General features: G+C 44.8%; 1 protein-coding gene across 1 annotated transcript in view; it reads left to right on the forward strand.

Moving 5' to 3' along the window:
• The window catches only part of efr3a (EFR3 homolog A (S. cerevisiae)), a 313,432-nt gene that overhangs the window by 232,684 nt on the left and 62,788 nt on the right, over window positions 1-17,960 (forward strand). The window contains exons 9-12 of the mRNA XM_051928967.1: window positions 2,944-3,022; window positions 6,677-6,812; window positions 10,837-11,001; window positions 17,319-17,433. Coding sequence (XP_051784927.1) covers window positions 2,944-3,022; window positions 6,677-6,812; window positions 10,837-11,001; window positions 17,319-17,433 — 495 coding nt within the window. The remainder of the gene's footprint in view (window positions 1-2,943; window positions 3,023-6,676; window positions 6,813-10,836; window positions 11,002-17,318; window positions 17,434-17,960) is intronic.

Raw genomic sequence — 17,960 nt, forward strand, 5'->3', positions numbered from 1 at the left:
TTATTGAACGCGTTGTCAGCTAACTGGCGCAAGCGTTTAGCAGGTGTCTGTCGTTGATGTCCGTGACGTGTATGTTTTGCTTGTGCCGTTTGAGAGGTGCGTCGTTGTATGTCCAGTATTTGGGACGTGTTGTTTTGGAGCTGTAATCGATTTGCCTGTGCTGTGTGAGAAGCCCGTTGTAGTTTACAGCGTGCATTGTTTGTATTTAGCCTTGCCCGTTTTTGTATGTCGGTCAGTTGAGCTTTCTCTTTTTGGAGCCTTGCCTGCTTGTTTTCCGGCATTTCAGATGCGCGTTGTAGACGTCTGCGTTTATTTATTTTGTCCCTTCGCTGCCGTTTCTGTATGTATGAGACGGGAGGTGTTTCGTTTTGAACCCGTGCCTGTTTCGATGCAGCACTGTGAGACGCGCGCTGCATGCGTCTACGTTCATTGTGTCTGTCCATTTGGGTTCGTTTCTGTAACTGTGTTAGTTGAGCTTTGCGTTTTTGGAGCCGAGACATTTTTTCTTCTGGAGTTTCAGAAGCGCGTTGTAGGCGCCGACGTGTTTTTTTTTTTTCATGCGGGTTCGTGTGTTTGGTCCCGTTACCCGAGCCGTATCATTTTGTACCCGTGATCGTGAATTCATGACTTGTTTGTTCTTCAGCGTTAGAAATATGGATAAGTAAATAAGGAGGATCGCACTCACTGTTAATATGGAGCCTTTTCTGTGGTTGAACGGTTAATAGTGCCTCATTGTAATGAGATCCACCTATGCTGCATAGTGTGAATGTGTTGAGATGACGTATGTTTAATACGGACGGTTCGTTCAGAAATGGGGCTTTGTGTGTCATTTCTTATTCATATTAGTGTGGTCGTGGGTGTGAATTGTCCTTTTTGTGTACGTTTCGTGTGCTATGTCCGTAGTCTGTCCCGTTTCGTGTCCAATGGGCTTTGTGTGGCGCTCACGTCTTCTTTTTTTTTGTGTGCTAGGGGCTTGTTGCCTGACTTTTTATTTCTGTTAGTGGAGGGGTTGTTTGTGTGTCGTGGGTCTGAATCGTCTTTTTTGTGTGCGAAACGTTTCGTGTGCTATGTGGCGCTTGCGTGTGACTCCTTTGTTTTTGGTGTTCTAGGGGCGCGTCGCCTCATTTCTTATTTCAGTTACTGGAGGGGGGCTTTGTGTGTCGTGGGTCTCAATCCTCTTCTTTGTGTGTGTCCCGTTTCGTGTGCAATGGGCTTCATGCGGCGCCGGCGTCTGACTCCTTTTTTCTGTGTGCTATGGGCGCGGCGCCTCATTTCTTATTTTACGTTGCATTCCATCCGGTTTCCGTTGCTTGGAGGGAGGGGGGATTTGTGGGGCGCCTGCGCAGTACGTCTTTTGCGTCCACGGCCCATGGCCGGATGTCCCTGCGTCCATCCGGTTTACCATTCTCGTTTAGTAATATGGATCAATGCTTGGAGTTTGTCAGAATTGATGGGTTTTTGTTTATCCACCCGCCCACCACGATTCTAAATGGGATTAAGGTCTGAGGAGTTTCCAGGCCATGGAGCCAGAATTAGTTGTCACTTTTTTGCCTTATGGCCCGGTGGTCACCAAACTGTTCTTGGATGGTTCGGAGTTGTTGCTCTCACAGGATGTTTAGATCCCATTCTTTATTCCTGGCTTTGTTCTTAGGCCAGATTGTGAGTGAGCCCACTGCCTTGGCTGACATGAATGGTCTCAGGATGCTTTACTGTTGGCCTGACACAGGGCTGATGGTAGCGCTCTTCACCTTTTCTTTTTTTCTGGATGCCCCAAACAATCAGAAAGGGGATTCATTAGAACATTAGAAGAATTCAGATGACAGGTCTAAGTAATAAACAGTCTGAAGGGGAAAGTATGTCATCCGAGGGACCCTACCATGACAAAACAGTGAGTAATAGTGAAAATGCATATAAATTCAAACTTACTTTTTAAATATCCCCTGTAAGTGCTTATACATAATAGTAACTCGTTATATTTATATAGGTCTTTAATGAACTCTTGGGCACGGCCATCAGCAGTGTGTCTGTCTGTGGAGAGAGTAGCGACCCCATTGAGAAGTTTACTTACCTTGGCAGTGACATTCATGTCTCCAGTGACTCTTCCTATGAAGTCAGTAGACGGATTGGGAGAGCACTGGGGGGTCATGAGGTCTCTGTAAAGGGGTGTGTGGCGCTCCCGATATCTCTACAAAAGGATGAAGGTCCAAATCCTGGTGCTTCCTGTTTGTGAGACATGGACGCTATCCAGTGACCTGAGACGAAGACTGGACTCCTTCATGTGTGTCTCTTCAGAGAATTCTTGGGTACTGTTGGTTTGACTTTGTGTTGCTCACGGAGTCCCAAATGAGACACATGACCTGCAATGGGAGGGAGCGTCAGTTACGGCACTACGGCCATGTGGCACGTTTCCCCGAGGGTGATCCAGCTTGTAGGATTCTTATTATTGGGGACTGGAGTGGCTGGACCAGGCCAAGGAGTCACCCACGTAACACCTGGCAGCGGCAGATAGAGGGTCATTTCCTGGAAGGCGGGACTGGGGCATGTGTCTGCCTGGGTTGGGGGGGGTTACCAACTGGAATCCCGAGTTGTTTCATTGTGTGGTGGGGTGCGGCAACGCATTGTACCAGTGTATGCTCCCCAACTTCAACTTGAACTTTCTCACTACTCAAAGCGCCACCCCACAGAGAGGGTCCGGGATGCAAACCCACGATCTCTTTACTGCAAGACAGTAGCGCTACCATTGTGCCACATGAGACCCTTGACTTCATCTCTTAGCCTGGTTATATTTTTCTACTCCTTTTGCATGTGAGTACTTGGAGGTGAATAAAAATGTTAGAAAGAAAACCGCGAGCGGGGTGAATACCATTGTTGTTCGTTATGCTATGAGTGAAGGATCTGAACTGCTTTTTAACACAAAAACTTTTGATTTCTGTTTACTTACAGGCACTTGGATAACCATCGTCTTTGGGAGTCAAATGAGTTTGCCGTCAGTTGCTTTAGGATCGTCATGTACTCCATACAGGTATGGAAGAAAAAAAACCCTGCAAACTTTTGTCACAATGCAACCATTCAAGTGGCGACAACAACAATAGAAATAATCGCCATCACCGTCGACCACAAAACAGTGTCTTACACACATAGCCAGTGCAAATATTGCACTTACACAACGATAACCGCCATTTATTTTTGTATAGCCCAAAAATCACACAAAGAATACCTCAATGGGCTTTGGCAGGCCATGTTTAAATGATGGCCCCCAAGCTTTGACTCTTTAAAAAGACGAGAAGGCAACTCCCATAATACCTCTTCGGGGGAAAAAAAAATGGAAGAAATCTTGGGAAGGGGAATTCAAAGAGAGCCAAACAACAACACATAGTTTGGGCCTGCAATGGGTGTCATAAAACAGAATCTTCATAATCCTCAAGACCTACCGTATATTCGTGCACTGCCTACATCCAGGACAGCACCACGTGGACGTGTCAACAACACAACAATATATAGAAGATGTGGTGTCTCCCAGGGAGCTTCACGTAGCCCTCTCTGGTTCTGTCCTCGCTCTGGACCCGATATCGAACTGATCAAACACACAATATGGGTACAAAGTCAAAAACCAGCCTATCACCTCCATTCTAGATGGACGTTACAAAGATACATGAAGGAACAAACAAACAAATACAACAATTACTAGAAATAATCGAAACGTATTCACAAGACATCCACGTGGAGTTTGGACTGGACAAATGGAAAACTATTCATGTAGAGAAGGTGGATACACCCTCAAAACTGACATCCAATTCAAGGTCTTGGGACGTTCAAAAAGTTTCTGCACTTTTATATTTTTCGTGGAAACTGTGAAAGCGAACACATTTTTTGCTGATGGCATTAAAACGTTGGTATGACGTTGGTACCATTATGAGCAAGAATGTGTTAAAATCCTTTTGTAGGACTAGAATAGAATAGAATGCCTTATATTGTCACTACTAGTCATTAAGCCCGTTACAGTAATGGGCGCTAGAACAGTAGTGCATAAACATTAGTAGGAACAGTCTATATTAAATGGCAAGGGACCTTGACCTCATTCTGTTTGTTGGTCGTATTTTTCTTTGTCGTTCAGCCTTTCTTTTGTTGATGTTTACTTGCTGAGCTGACCGTTCTTCGTGGGCTGCCACCGTGTATTGTGTGTCTTTAATTTTCTGTGGCAGTAATACTGTCTTGTACGTCCGCTGGCTTGTATGTCCGTAATATACCTTTAATTTTCTCTGGCGGTAATACAGGCGTGCGCGTCGGTAATATGCCTTTAATCTCCTGTGACAGTAATACTGGCTTGTATGTGGCTGTACTGTGTACCTTTAATTTCCTCTCGCAGTAATACTGGTTTGTATTTCTTTAAAACGCCTGTAATTTTCTCTGACAGTAATATCGCGCATAGCACCGTGCCCCGCGCATGCGCACTTCACCAGAAGACACCCACACATGGACACCTGGACACACACAGGGATTTTATTAAAGAGGATATACATGTACAATGAGATTAAAAGAAGCTCCTCCAGTGCAGACTTACATTGCATCCAGAAGGTATTCCCAGCGCATCACTTTTTCCACATTTTGTTATGTTACAGCCTTATTCCAAAATGGATAAAATTCATTTTTTTCCTCTGAATTCTACACACAACACCCCATAATGACAACGTGAAAAAAGTTTACTTGAGGTTTTTGCAAATTTATTAAAAATCAAAAAACTGAGAAATCCCATGTCCATAAGTATTCACAGCCTTTGCTCAATACTTTGTCGATGCACCTTTGGCAGCAATTCCAGCCTCAAGTCTTGTTGAATATGATGCCACAAGCTTGGCACACCTATCCTTGGCCAGTTTCACCCATTCCTCTTTGCAGCACCTCTCAAGCTCCATCAGGTTGGATGGGAAGCGTCGGTGCACAGCCATTTTAAGATCTCTCCAGAGATGTTCAATCGGATTCAAGTCTGGGCTCTGGCTGGGCCACTCAAGGACATTCACAGAGTTGTCCTGAAGCCACTCCTTTGATATCTTGGCTGTGTGCTTAGGGTCGTTGTCCTGCTGAAAGATGAACCGTCACCCCAGTCTGAGGTCAAGAGCACTCTGGAGCAGGTTTTCATCCAGGATGTCTCTGTACATTGCTGCAGTCATCTTTCCCTTTATCCTGACTAGTCTCCCAGTCCCTGCCGCTGAAAAACATCCCCACAGCATGATGCTGCCACCATCATGCTTCACTGCAGGGATGGTATTGGCCTGGTGATGAGCGGTGCCTGGTTTCCTCCAAACGTGACGCCTGGCATTCACACCAAAGAGTTCAATCTTTGTCTCATCAGACCAGAGAATTTTCTTTCTCATGGTCTGAGAGTCCTTCAGGTGCCTTTTGGCAAACTCCAGGCGGGCTGCCATGTGCCTTTTACTAAGAAGTGGCTTCCGTCTGGCCACTCTACCATACAGGCCTGATTGGTGGATTGCTGCAGAGATGGTTGTCCTTCTGGAAGGTTCTCCTCTCTCCACAGAGGACCTCTGGAGCTCTGACAGAGTGACCATTGGGTTCTTGGTCACCTCCCTGACTAAGGCCCTTCTCTCCCGATCGCTCAATTTAGATGGCCGGCCAGCTCTAGGAAGAGTCCTGGTGGTTTCGAACTTCTTCCACTTACGGATGATGGAGGCCACTGTGCTCATTGGGACCTTCAAAGCAGCAGACATTTTTCTGTAACCTTCCCCAGATTTGTGCCTCGAGACAATCCTGTCTCGGAGGTCTACAGACAATTCCTTTCACTTCATGCTTGGTTTGTGCTCTGACATGAACTGTCAACTGTGGGACCTTCTATAGACAGGTGTGTGCCTTTTCAAATCATGTCCAGTCAACTGAATTTACCACAGGTGGACTCCAATGAAGCTGAAGAAACATCTCAAGGATGATCAGGGGAAACAGGAGGCACCTGAGCTCAATTTTGAGCTTCATGGCAAAGGCTGTGAATACTTATGGACATGGGATTTCTCAATTTTTTTATTTTTAATAAATTTTCAAAAACCTCAAGTAAACTATTTTCACATTGTCATTATGGGGTGTTGTGTGTAGAATTCTGAGGAAAAAAATGAATTTAATCCATTTTTGGAATAAGGCTGTGACATAACAAAATGTGGAAAAAGTGATGCACTGTGAATACTTTCCGGATGCAGTGTAATACCTGCACGACACGACACGTGTTTTGCCCTGTTTGGGGCTCATCAGGTGTACTCACTTTTGCTTTGAAGCCTCAAACGTTGTGCCACAGCGGCCGGTTCACTTATTTGACAGGACGTCGATCCAGCCGCCGTGGCATAACGTCTGAGGCTTCACCTCAGGAGCCGATGTCTGAGGTTCGATCCCCGCAAGGGGAAGGAAAAGTGCGTACACAATTGATGAGCCCCAAATTGTAAAAACACGTGTCGTGTACTCTTTGTATTGTCTGGCAGGTACTGTGATCTGCTTCTCTTAAAATGACAAATCAGGTAATTCATATGAGATTAAAGTGCACATCACAGACTTTCATTTAAGGGGATTTACAGACATTTTGGTCACAAATCACGTAGAAATAACAACACTTGTTCTATCGTACATAGTCACAATTCACACATGTGACATTTTTGTTCTTTTTTTTTTTTTATTTCCCTTGTAGGCCCAGCATTCTCACCATGTGATTCAGCAGGTTCTGGGTCACCTGGATGCCCATAAGAAGAGCTCCCCACGGGTCAGGGCTGGAATGGTGCAGGTCATCCTAGAAACTGTTGCAATTGCCGCCAGAGGGTCTATAGGTGAGTTGTAATGAAATGAAGAATGTTGTGTATATTTGTTGTTTTTTTTCTTTTTGGGCGACATGGTGGCGCAGTGGGTAGTGCTGCTGCCTCGCAGTAAGGAGACCTGGGTTCAATTCCCGGGTCCTGCCTGCATGGAGTTTGCATGTTCTCCCCGTGTCTGCGTGGGTTTCCTCCCACAGTCCAAAGACATGCAGGTTAGGTGCATTGGTGACCTTAAATTGTCCCTAGTGTGTGTGTGTGTGCCCTGCGGTGGGTTGGCGCCCTGTGTTGGCTGGGATTGGCTCCAGCAGACCCCCGTGACCCTGTAGTTAGGATATAGCGGGTTGGATAATGTGATGAGCAGGGTGTGAAGGATCCTTAATGATGTTTGCGGCTCTGGGTTAATGTCTTCCATGGATGGCAGACTGCAGAGTTGTGATTTTTTTGTGTTCAGTTTATGACTCTCTGGAGAGCCTTCTTGTCTTTTGCCGTGCATCTGGCGTGCCTTACTGTGATACAGTATGCCAGGATGCTCTTGCTGGTTTGACTCCATACACACAAAAAATCACTACATGCTATTAAATTAACACATGTGATCACTGCCCCTTCCGCTAACAGAGACCACCACTGATTGAACTGAGCATCTGAATCAACCACACACAGTCACACACTTTACACGTGACCCATGTGGGACTCGGGATCACTCCTAATCAGTTTTCACTGCTTTAAGAGATAGAAACACAGTCTCCTTATTTAATAGACAGATCTCATATGTATTTGACTTCTCTCTATTATAAAAAAAAAAAATCCTGTGGGAGGGAATGACTAGGAGAAGATACGTGATCTTCACGTTAAGATCACGGAAGACAAATAAAAGACCCACGAGACGAAAGAGAACGGCCACGGAGCGTCTCGCGGGGATATAGAACATGAGATTCTTGCAAGACATGCCCAGCAAAAAAAAAATCAGTAGTGTAAAGGCACGCAGCACACACAGATCCAGGAGTCTCCGTGCATATAAAGCGTATAAAGGACAAAACGTTATAAATGAAACGTCGACGACTAAAAGATCACATTAGCGCAAACAAAAGGAAATTAATCATCAGGACCAGATGTAATTGAAAAAATAGCAGGACAAAGCGAGGACAGAAATACAGTGGAACCTCGGTTCACGAATGTCTTGGTACACGTACAAATTGGTTTACGACCAAAAGGTTTGCCAAACTTTTGCCTCGGTTCATGACCACACACTCGGTATACGAACAAGCCAGTTTCCCTTTTGGTTTGTACGTGTTCAGTCTCTCCCTGTGCAGCGAGCAAGAGAGAGAGCGAGAGAGCGTGACACACACACATGCGCACACACACACACACACGCACACACAGGCAATGCAAGAGAGAGCTGGACGCATAAGGTAGGAAAGCAGTTAAAGAATGCACTGGGCTTGATTTTGTTTTCACTTCTGTTTACAGCGATCGGTTCGTAGCCTGCATTGTTGCAATGTTACTTTTCTTGGTGGTTTATTAAATTACGGATTTTTTCAAATGTTCATTTTTTTTCCCTGTGCTTAAAACTCATTAAAAAAAAAAAAATGTTTTTAGCCAGCGGTTGGTAGTGCTATATAACGTGAACTATTGCAGTTTTAGTTTTCTCTGTTGTTCAAGGTTTTCTCAGTGTTCTTCAATGTTTTTACATTTAGTTTACTATTACGCTGTGCATTCTATGGTATGATTAACTATATTTTGTGCTTAAAAACTTTAAAAAATATATATATTTACATACAGTTTGTATGGTCTGGAACGGATTAATTGTATTTACATGCAATCCTATGGGGGAAATTACTTCGGTTCACGACCAAATCGGTTTACGACCAGAGTTTTGGAACGAATTATGGTCGTGAACCGAGGTTCCACTGTAAAAGGAAAAGAGCAGAAAACAAAGTCTTTTCGCCTTCGCATCATTCAATGCACAAAATGTAGATTTACACAATAATGAACCATACGCTATGAGAATCTGGGGTCCCGCAACAGTTAAAGCAACAACAAGTTTAATTTCAAAGAAAACACAATTCGGTCAGGTGTATATATTTATGATCACGGAGAAGAGATCACAATGTGAGCAGCAGAGACACGAAGTGGCAAAAAGGACAGCGGCTGTACAGGCTTTAAAATGATCGACGGGTAGCGTGACAGCAGCTGCCCCCCCCCCTTCACAACGCAAACAGCGTTATACGTCCTGCAAGAAAGGGATGTAACCACGCCCAGGGCCGTTAATAAAGGGCAATTATTGTTTTTACGTCACGCGGGACAAGGCAGTGAGCCATCATTTAAAAACAAGTCCTCAGACATCTAACCTAGCAGTTGTTGGATTGCTTTTGGCAGACAAGCATCATGTGCTCACAGCTCTTAAAACAACGACATGCGACAAGCAGAACAGGCAGCTCACCAGCAGCAGAAAGACAGCAAATGATCCGAAAGCATATCCTTAGCGTGCGTTCAACGCAAGCAGCGTTATACATCTTGTGAGAAAGAGATGTAACCACGCACGGGGTTGGAAATAAAAGACAAGTATTGTTTTTACAAAAGTTTTTAAAAATAATGCATGAAAATAACAATCTCTTTAAATTGTATATCCAGTAAACCAAACACAGGGGTGGGCAAGCGAAGCCAGCAGGGGGCAGAGCACCCTTAGTGCTTTAAAAGATAACATTCATTCTCAGAATATACTGCGTAATCCTGTGTACATACATATTGAAGCCGGAGAGAAGCCAAGTGGGAGAATCCAGCAGTGAGGAATGTCGGTGGCATGGTGAGACGCTTCTGACCTTGTGCTGGGTCCTCGTCATCATAAACACTCACATCATTACATATTCATAGAATTCATGTCAGATATGGGCAACTGCCAGAAGAACTGGCTGCTTATTAATACCTTCACCTGTTCTCATCATTTATCACAGACTCTGGGTTTTTTTAACCATGTTGGTCAAGAAGACAATCAGCACTTTTTAAAATAACCTGCTTGTTTGTCCCTCACACGTTTTCTGCCTATCACCTTAACGTGACTTAGAGCTGTCATTTGTCAATCTCTCACTCTCTCTTTCTCTCTCTCAGCTGAATTGCAAATCTTTGCAATAAATTTCACAAATTATATTGGCACTAGTAACCTTCTTGCTATAAGCGGGTTGTGAAGATATCTACAAAGTGATGGTAGCTGAATGCCTGTAATTCTCGGAGCCGTTTTGACGGTTTGCTGAAGGGACTTCCTGTTCTCAGAGGTGCAGCCAGAGTACCCCGCTGTAATGCAATACATGATGACAGACTGTATTGGTGCACCTGTAGAAGTTAACCAGCAGAGGTTGTGGGAGTTGTACTTTCTTCGGGCTCCTTAGTAAGTGATGCCTCTGAAGACCTTTCTTGGCCGTTGCTGTCATGTGTGTTGTCCATGATAGGTCCTGGCTGATGTGGACGCTCAAGAATCTGAAATTCTGGATTGTCTCCATCCTCTTATCGTTAATGCTGATGGGAATGGTGACCACTGTATTTCGGTCTCCTCAAGTCCAGAATCAGTTCCTTTGTGTTTTTGGAATTGAGTGCCAGGTTGTTGTGGTTCTCAACCTCTTCTGTATAAGCTGCTTTTTTCATTATTGGAGATCAGGCCTATCAATGTGGTTCCTTCTGCAATCTTTATTATGATGTTAGTGTCATGGGTGGGTTTGTAGTAATTTCTGAAGAGGATGTAAAGGAGAGGGCTCAGCACACAGCCCTGTGGAAATGTGGTATTTACAGTATTAAAGTAAAATAATACCAGTAGAAGAAAAAATAGTAGGAATTATAAATAGATATCAAAGTCTGTCGAACTTATAATAATAGAAGCCTGTTGCAGTTTGTTGTTTTTAATAAAGTGCCCGCATCATTCAAAAGTGGCGATCTTATCATCCCAGAACAGCCATTTTAGAAAATGACCGATTGAATGACTGTGTATACATTGGGATCTTTATTGTTCTTTTCATTCTTTAATTACAATTTTCACTCTTTTAATCCCAAGGTCCAACTGTCCTCGATGTGTTCAATACACTGCTGAAACATTTGCGTATAAGCGTGGATTTTGAACTTGGAGACCGACGTTACTCATCGAGCAGCGGCAACGCTAACTCCACCTTCAAAGAAAGTGAAGAAAGGGTGGTCCAGAATGCCATTATACAAACCATTGGTGAGTTTCTCCTCCCCTTTTATATATAAATAATAAAGATATTCAAAGCCAAGGAGGGTGACGTGTTAACATTCATGGTAATGTGACAGGACAGTACAGCGTGGAGCAATAGAGCAGATGAAAATTGTTAAACAGAAGAGTGTTAAGTGACATACCTGTGGAAGCATGGAGGTGTTTAGGAGAGACGGCTGTTGAGTTTTTTGTTTAATGCAATCTTAGAAAGTGAGAGGATGCCTGAGGAGTGGAGAAGAAGTGGACTGGTGCCGATATTTAAGAATAAGGGGGTGTGCAGAGCTGTAGTAACTACAGGGGGAAAAAACTGATGAGCCACAGCATGAAGTTATGGGAAAGAGCAGTGGAAGCTCGGTTAAGAAGGGAGGTGATGATTAGTGAGCAGCAGGATGGTGTCAGGCCAAGAAAGAACACCACAGATGCGATGTTTGCTCTGAGGATGTTGATGGAGAAGTAGAGAGGAGGCCAGAAGGAGTTACATTGCGTCTTTGTGGACCTGGAGAAAGCATATGACAGGGTGACTAGAGATGAGCTGTGGTATTGTATGAGGAAGTCGGGAGTGGCAGAGAAGTACTGTATGTAAGAGCCGGACTAGAAAAGGTCCAGAGAAGAGCAACTAGGCTGATTCCAGGGCTACAGGGGATGAGTTCTGAGGAAAGATTAAAAGAGCTGAGCCTTTACAGTTTAAGAAAAAAGGAGATGAAGAGGTGACATGATTGAAGCGTTTAAAATGATGAAGGGAATTAGTCCAGTGGATCAAGACGGTGACTTTAAAATGAGTTCATCAAGAACACGGGGACACAGCTGGAAACTTGTTAAGGAGAAATTTCGCACAAAGATTATTAGGAAGTTTTTCTTTACACAAAGAACGATAGACACTTGGAATAAGAGACCAAGTAGTGTGGTAGACAATAAGACTTTAGGGACTTTCAAAACTTGACTTCATTTTTTTGAAAGAAATAAGTGGATAGGACTGGCAAGCTTTGTTGGCTGAATGGCCTGTTCTCGTCTACAGTGTTCTAATGTTCTAAAAGAGTGGTACAGGATATGTATGAGGGAAGTGTGACAGTAGTGAGGTCTGCAGTGGGAGTGATGGAGGTGGGATTACATCAGGGATCGGCTCTGAGCCCTTTCTTATTTGCAGTGGTGATGGACAGGTTGACAGATGAGATTAGACAGGAGTCCCCATGGACTGTGATGTTTGCTGATGACATTATGATCTGTGGTGAGAGTAGGAATCTGATGAGACCCTGGAGAGGTGGAGATATGCTCTAAAGAGGAGAGGAATGAAGATCAGTAGGACCACCACGACGGCATACATTTGTGAATGAGAGAGGGGTCAGTGGAATGTTGAGGATGCAGGGAGTAGAGTTGGCAAAGGTGGATGAGTGTAAATACTTGGGATCAACAGTACAGAGTAATGGGGATTGTGGAAGGGAGGTGACGAAGAGAGTGCAGGCAGGGGGGAGTGGATGAAGAAGAGTGTCAGGAGTGATTTGTGACAGACGGGTATCAGCAAGAGTGAAAGGGGAGGTCTACGGGACAGTAGTGAGATCAGCTATGTTATATGGGTTGGAGATGGTGGCACTGACCAGAAAATCAGGAGACAGAGCTGGAGGTGGCAGAGTTAAAGATGCTAAGATTTGCACTGGGTGTTATGAGGATGGGCAGGATTAGAAATGAGGACGTTAGAGGGCCAGCTAAAGTTGGACAGTTGGGAGACAAAGTCAGAGAGGCGAGATTGCGTTGGTTTGGACATGTGCAGAGGAGAGATGCTGGGTATATTGGGAGAAGGATGCTAAGGATAGAGCTGCCAGGTAAGAGGAGAAGAGGAAGGCCTAAGAGGAGATTTGTGGATGTGGTGAGAGGGGACATGAAGGTTGTGGGTGTGACAGAGCAAGATGTAGAGGACAGGAAGATATGGAAGAAGATGATCCACTGTGGCAACCCCTAACGGGAGAAACCGAAAGAAGAAGAAGTGAAAAGTGTGACCTATATGGGGCACCACTGAGCCACTAAATCCTCAAACACACCAACACAAGTCCCGGGTTCAAGCAAGTGAATTTTATTTTCATAATAACCTTTATACGTTTTTCTGTCAGTAATTGAATCATCATGATTCTTACTTAGACCCTTCTCCCATCCTGCTCTAGTTAAAGTTGTGGTTGTTCTAAACCTCTTCCATTTCAGAATTATGGAGGCCTCAGCGCTCTTGGGTACCTTCAATGCTGCAGGATGGTTGTTTTTTTCTTCTTCTATGCCTCAACACAATCCTATTTCTAAGCTCTGCAGGCAATTCTTTTGACCTCGTGGATTGGTGGGACCTTCAGCAGACAGCTGTGTGCCTTTCCTGACCCATCTAATCAACTGAATTGACCCCCAACAAGGCATAGAAACATCTCCGTGATGATCAATAGAATAGGGTGCCCCTGCACCAGCCTTGAAGTGCCATAGCAAAGGGTCCTTGCACTTGTGTTATTGTAATACTTCAGTTTCTTATTGTGAATGAGTTTGCCGATATTTCTAAAATCCTGCTCTTGCTTTGCCATAGTCGAGTGTCTCATGAGGGGAAGAAAATCCATCCATCATCCAACCCGCTGAATCCGAACACAGGGTCACGGGGGTCTGCTGGAGCCAATCCCAGCCAACACAGGGCACAAGACAGGAACCAATCCCGGGCAGGGTGCCAACCCACCACAGGACACACACAAACACACCCACACACCAAGCACACACTAGGGCCAATTTAGAATCGCCAGTCCACCTAACCTGCATGTCTTTGGACTGTGGGAGGAAACCGGAGCGCCCGGAGGAAACCCACGCAGACACGGGGAGAACATGCAAACTCCACGCAGGCAGGACCCGGGAAGCGAACCCGGGTCCCCAGGTCTCCCAGCTGCGAGGCAGCAGCGCTACCCACTGCGCCACTGTGCCGCCCGGGGAAGAAAATGATATTTCTAAAATCCTGTTCTCACTTTGCCATCCTCAAGTAATGAGTGGTGTCTCATGAGGGGAAGAAAATAAATTTAAACGGTTTTAGCACAAGACTACAACATAGCAAACCGTCTTAAGAGAGAAGAAGTCTGAATGCTTTCTGAAGGCCCTCTAGTTTAGAAGTCGGCTGGTCCAACACTACAGGATGTGATACCTCTTGTTGGAATGGAGGAGGCCAAAAAGGTTTGTTGCTAAAGTGTGGTGGGTCTGAGATGATGATCAGCACTTGTTAGATTTGATAGTGGTTAATGTACTCTCTCTTGTCTCTTCGTCTTCGTCACTCAGAAGTTTATTTACTGAAACTACCATCTTATGCCAGGTTTAATACTTCACGCGACACATGCTCCAGTGGATGCTACTGCTACATAAGCAGTGTACTGTCTATATTTGCATACGTACTTTATGTAAATCTAGAAGATTCCACCAGGTGGCAGTGTGAGATATCATCACGGTGAGAACAGGTTTGATTTCCCTTTGTTGTGAATTGTCTGAAACGTCCATTAAATTCCGAGGACACCTTGCCACAATATCTGTGAAAAGGATGGAGGATTAATGATTAAATCCATCAATCCAGGGATGTGCCCATTCCAGCAAGCATCGGGAACGAGGCAGAAGCAATACCTGGATGGGGCATCAGCTCATCACAAGGTGAATACAAGCACACACACACACACACACTGGCGTCATTTTAGCATCACCAAATCCCCAAACCTGCATGTCCTTGGAAGGAAACCGGAGCACACAGTGGAAACCAAGCAGGATAACATGCAAACTCCAGGCAGGGAACACCAGTGACGAGACTCCCTGCTGCGAGACAGCAGCGCTATCACTCTGCCACAGTGTGTAATTTTTAATAGTATTCATTATTTAAATGACGTTAATGACTTATCTGTCAAATGTAACATACATACTTTAACGCTTTTCATCATGAAAGTGATCCTATTATCCAACCCGTTATATCCTAATCACAGGGTCACGGGGGTCTGCTGGAGCCAATCCCAGCCAACACAGGGCGCAAGGCAGGAAACAAACCCCGGGCAGGGTGCCAGCCCACCGCAGTCATGAAAGTGATATCACGTATAAATCTAAGGATTCTAAATGTGCAGAGAGCTGGAATATAATGAATTGAATGTTTTCTGTGCGTCAATTGCTGCCTGCCGCTGCTGTCAGTTGAGGAGGAAGCCCCAGAAGCACGTAGCAGTTAACAACTGGGTTGGTTTTAAGATGACGTTTACGACGGTCTAATTTAGTGACAAAATAGACTACGAGATTAAAGTGGAAATTTCGAGATTAAAGCCGGAAATTTCTACTTTAATAACAAAATAGGGACGCAGTGAAAAAGGTCTAAAGTTTTTTTCTCTGTGGCTCAGTGTGTCTGTCTGCAGAGAGAGTGTTGACCTCATCGAGATGTTTACTTACCTCGGCAGTGACATTCATGTCCCTGCTGACTCTTCTTATGAAGTCAGTAGACGAATTGGGAGAGCATGGGGGGTCATGAGGTCTCTGTAAAGGGGTGTGTGGTGCTCCCGATATCTCTGCAAAAGGATGAAGGTTCAAGTCTTTAGAGTCCTGGTGCTTCCTGTTTGTGAGACATGGATGCCATCCAGTGACCTGAGATGAAGACTCGACTCCTTCGGTGTCTCTTTGGATCCTTGTGTTGCTGATGGATTCCCGAATGAGGCACTTCCCCTGCATTGTGAGGGAGCGTCAGTTACGGCACTATGGCCATGTGGCGTGATTCCCCGAGGGTGATCAGACTCACAGGACCCGAGTGGCTGCACCAGGCCAAGGGGATGCCCATGTAACACCTCGCTGCGGCAGATAGAGGGTCATTTTCGGAGGTTTGGACTGATCCACGTGTCTGCCTTTGGAGTTGCCAACCAGGATCCTGAGCTGTTTCATCATGTGGTGGGTGCGGCAATGTGCTGTACCAGTGCATGCATAGAAGATGGTATATGAGACCTTTACAATACAATACAATTTATTTTTGTATAGCCAAAAATCACACAAGAAGTGTCACAATGGGCTTTAACAGGCCCTGCCTCTTGACAGCCCCCCAGCCTTGACTCTCTAAGAAGACAAGGAAATAAAACCCTTGTAGGGGAAAAAAATGGAAGAAACCTTAGAAAAGGCAGGTTCAAAGAGAGACCCCTTTCCAGGTAGGTTGGGCGTACAGTGGGTGTCAAAAGAAAGGGGGTCATTACAATACAATACACAGAACAGAACAAATCCTTATTACAATATAAAAATAAAAATATTACAAGTAGGGAGCAGAATTTAACAGTAGATGATATCACATAATATGATTTGGATTTGTTCAGAGTCCTGGAGACCTCAGCTATCAAGCGGCCTCCCCCTATTGGCCATTCTACAGCAGAGCCAGCCAATCCGATGAAAGGACCCCTCTACCCCACGATTCCTGCGATCCTCCATCAGGGATGACTTTACCTTAGGCAGGCAAAACAACTTGGCAGGTGGGCTGTGGCACCAAGTGCCACGAGAAGAGAAATAGAATAGGTGAGGGTTAGTAACATATTATAACTGTCATGCCTTTAAAATGTATCGTGCCATTACGATGGGGAATATGTGATGCTTGAATATAAAAGCACCACAAATGCATTTCTCTGTCAGTATTTTTCGAACCATTGATCAAACATCGAACAGCGCACATCGATCCTGTAGGATCTGTAAAGTGGCTTGCTGTCACATGTTGATAGTAAACAGAGACCCTGATGTCACATTCCAACTTGAACAAACTGCGCCCCCCGATTTTTTTTGCTGGTACAGCAACTCGCACACGCGTCACGTTCATTTCTGAGGACGTGTTCAGAGGACGAGTCAAATGAGCGGTGGAAACGCGTGGCAGCCATGATGTGTCCGCGTAAGAGTTCTGAGAGTGAAGTATAAACCGGCCTTTAGCCGCCGTTTCCACTGGTTTGTTGGTTTTAGTCAGGGATGGAGCTTTTAGTGTCTTCATGTGGTATCCAAGTCCTCTAGGCCCATACAAGGAAAGTTTTAGATTTCACTCATCCTTAGGAATTCTGTGCCGGCTTCCTCCTACATTTTCAGATTTGCCATCTTCATTGGGTAGGAAGTTTTATTTTTTTGGTGGGGGTAGAATCTGGTCATACGTATATCCAGGATCTTTTTCCAGGTGGGCAAAGTTATTACTATGGATGAAACGAGCACAGTTGGCTTGAGGCTCCACTTCCTATTTTTCTTTCTTTCTTTTCCTTTTTCCCTTAATGACAGGGTTATGGTATCGAGGTTGATGCTGCAAAAGGAAAATCTATTTTGTTCTTTGTCGTCAGGTTTCTTTGGTGGAAATCTCCCAGATTATCAGAGGTCTGAAGTGATGATGTTTATAATGGGGAAGGTTCCCGTATTTGGAACACCATGCCACACGCTGGAGACCACGAATATGGGGTGAGTTGACAAACACACCACTAAATGACTTTTCGTCCTCTACTCTAAATGTGTTGTGCATGCAGCTTACACCTAAGGATCTGCTGACTCTCTCCTAATATTCAGTGACATGGCGCGTGACAGGGGAGCCTGGAGACTTTCCCAGGAGCACATGGGCACCAGTCAATCATAAGAACCACGCACTCGCACCCATTGGTGATTCCAAACCATTCAGTCCCCTTAAAAGGTCTACACGTTCCTGGATTACAAATGACACATATACTGGGGTTGGGGTAGGGGGGTACCCAAAAATAACCGGAATTGGAACAAAAAAATGTTTTAATAATTTTTACTTAGTGAAAATTTAGTTTCCTTCAAAGTACTCTCCACGTGAATGAATTCCACTGGTGGAAACGTTTTTGGAATCGCTGAAGAGAAATGTTGTCCAAGGCCTGCAGCAATTTTTGCTTTGACTTCTTCCACGGTACAAAAACGCTTTCCTTTGAGTTCTTTTTTCATATGTGGGAACCAGGGCCGTCTTCATGCAT

This window comes from Erpetoichthys calabaricus, chromosome 6, assembly GCF_900747795.2.
Source record: "Erpetoichthys calabaricus chromosome 6, fErpCal1.3, whole genome shotgun sequence".
NCBI lineage: Eukaryota > Metazoa > Chordata > Cladistia > Polypteriformes > Polypteridae > Erpetoichthys > Erpetoichthys calabaricus.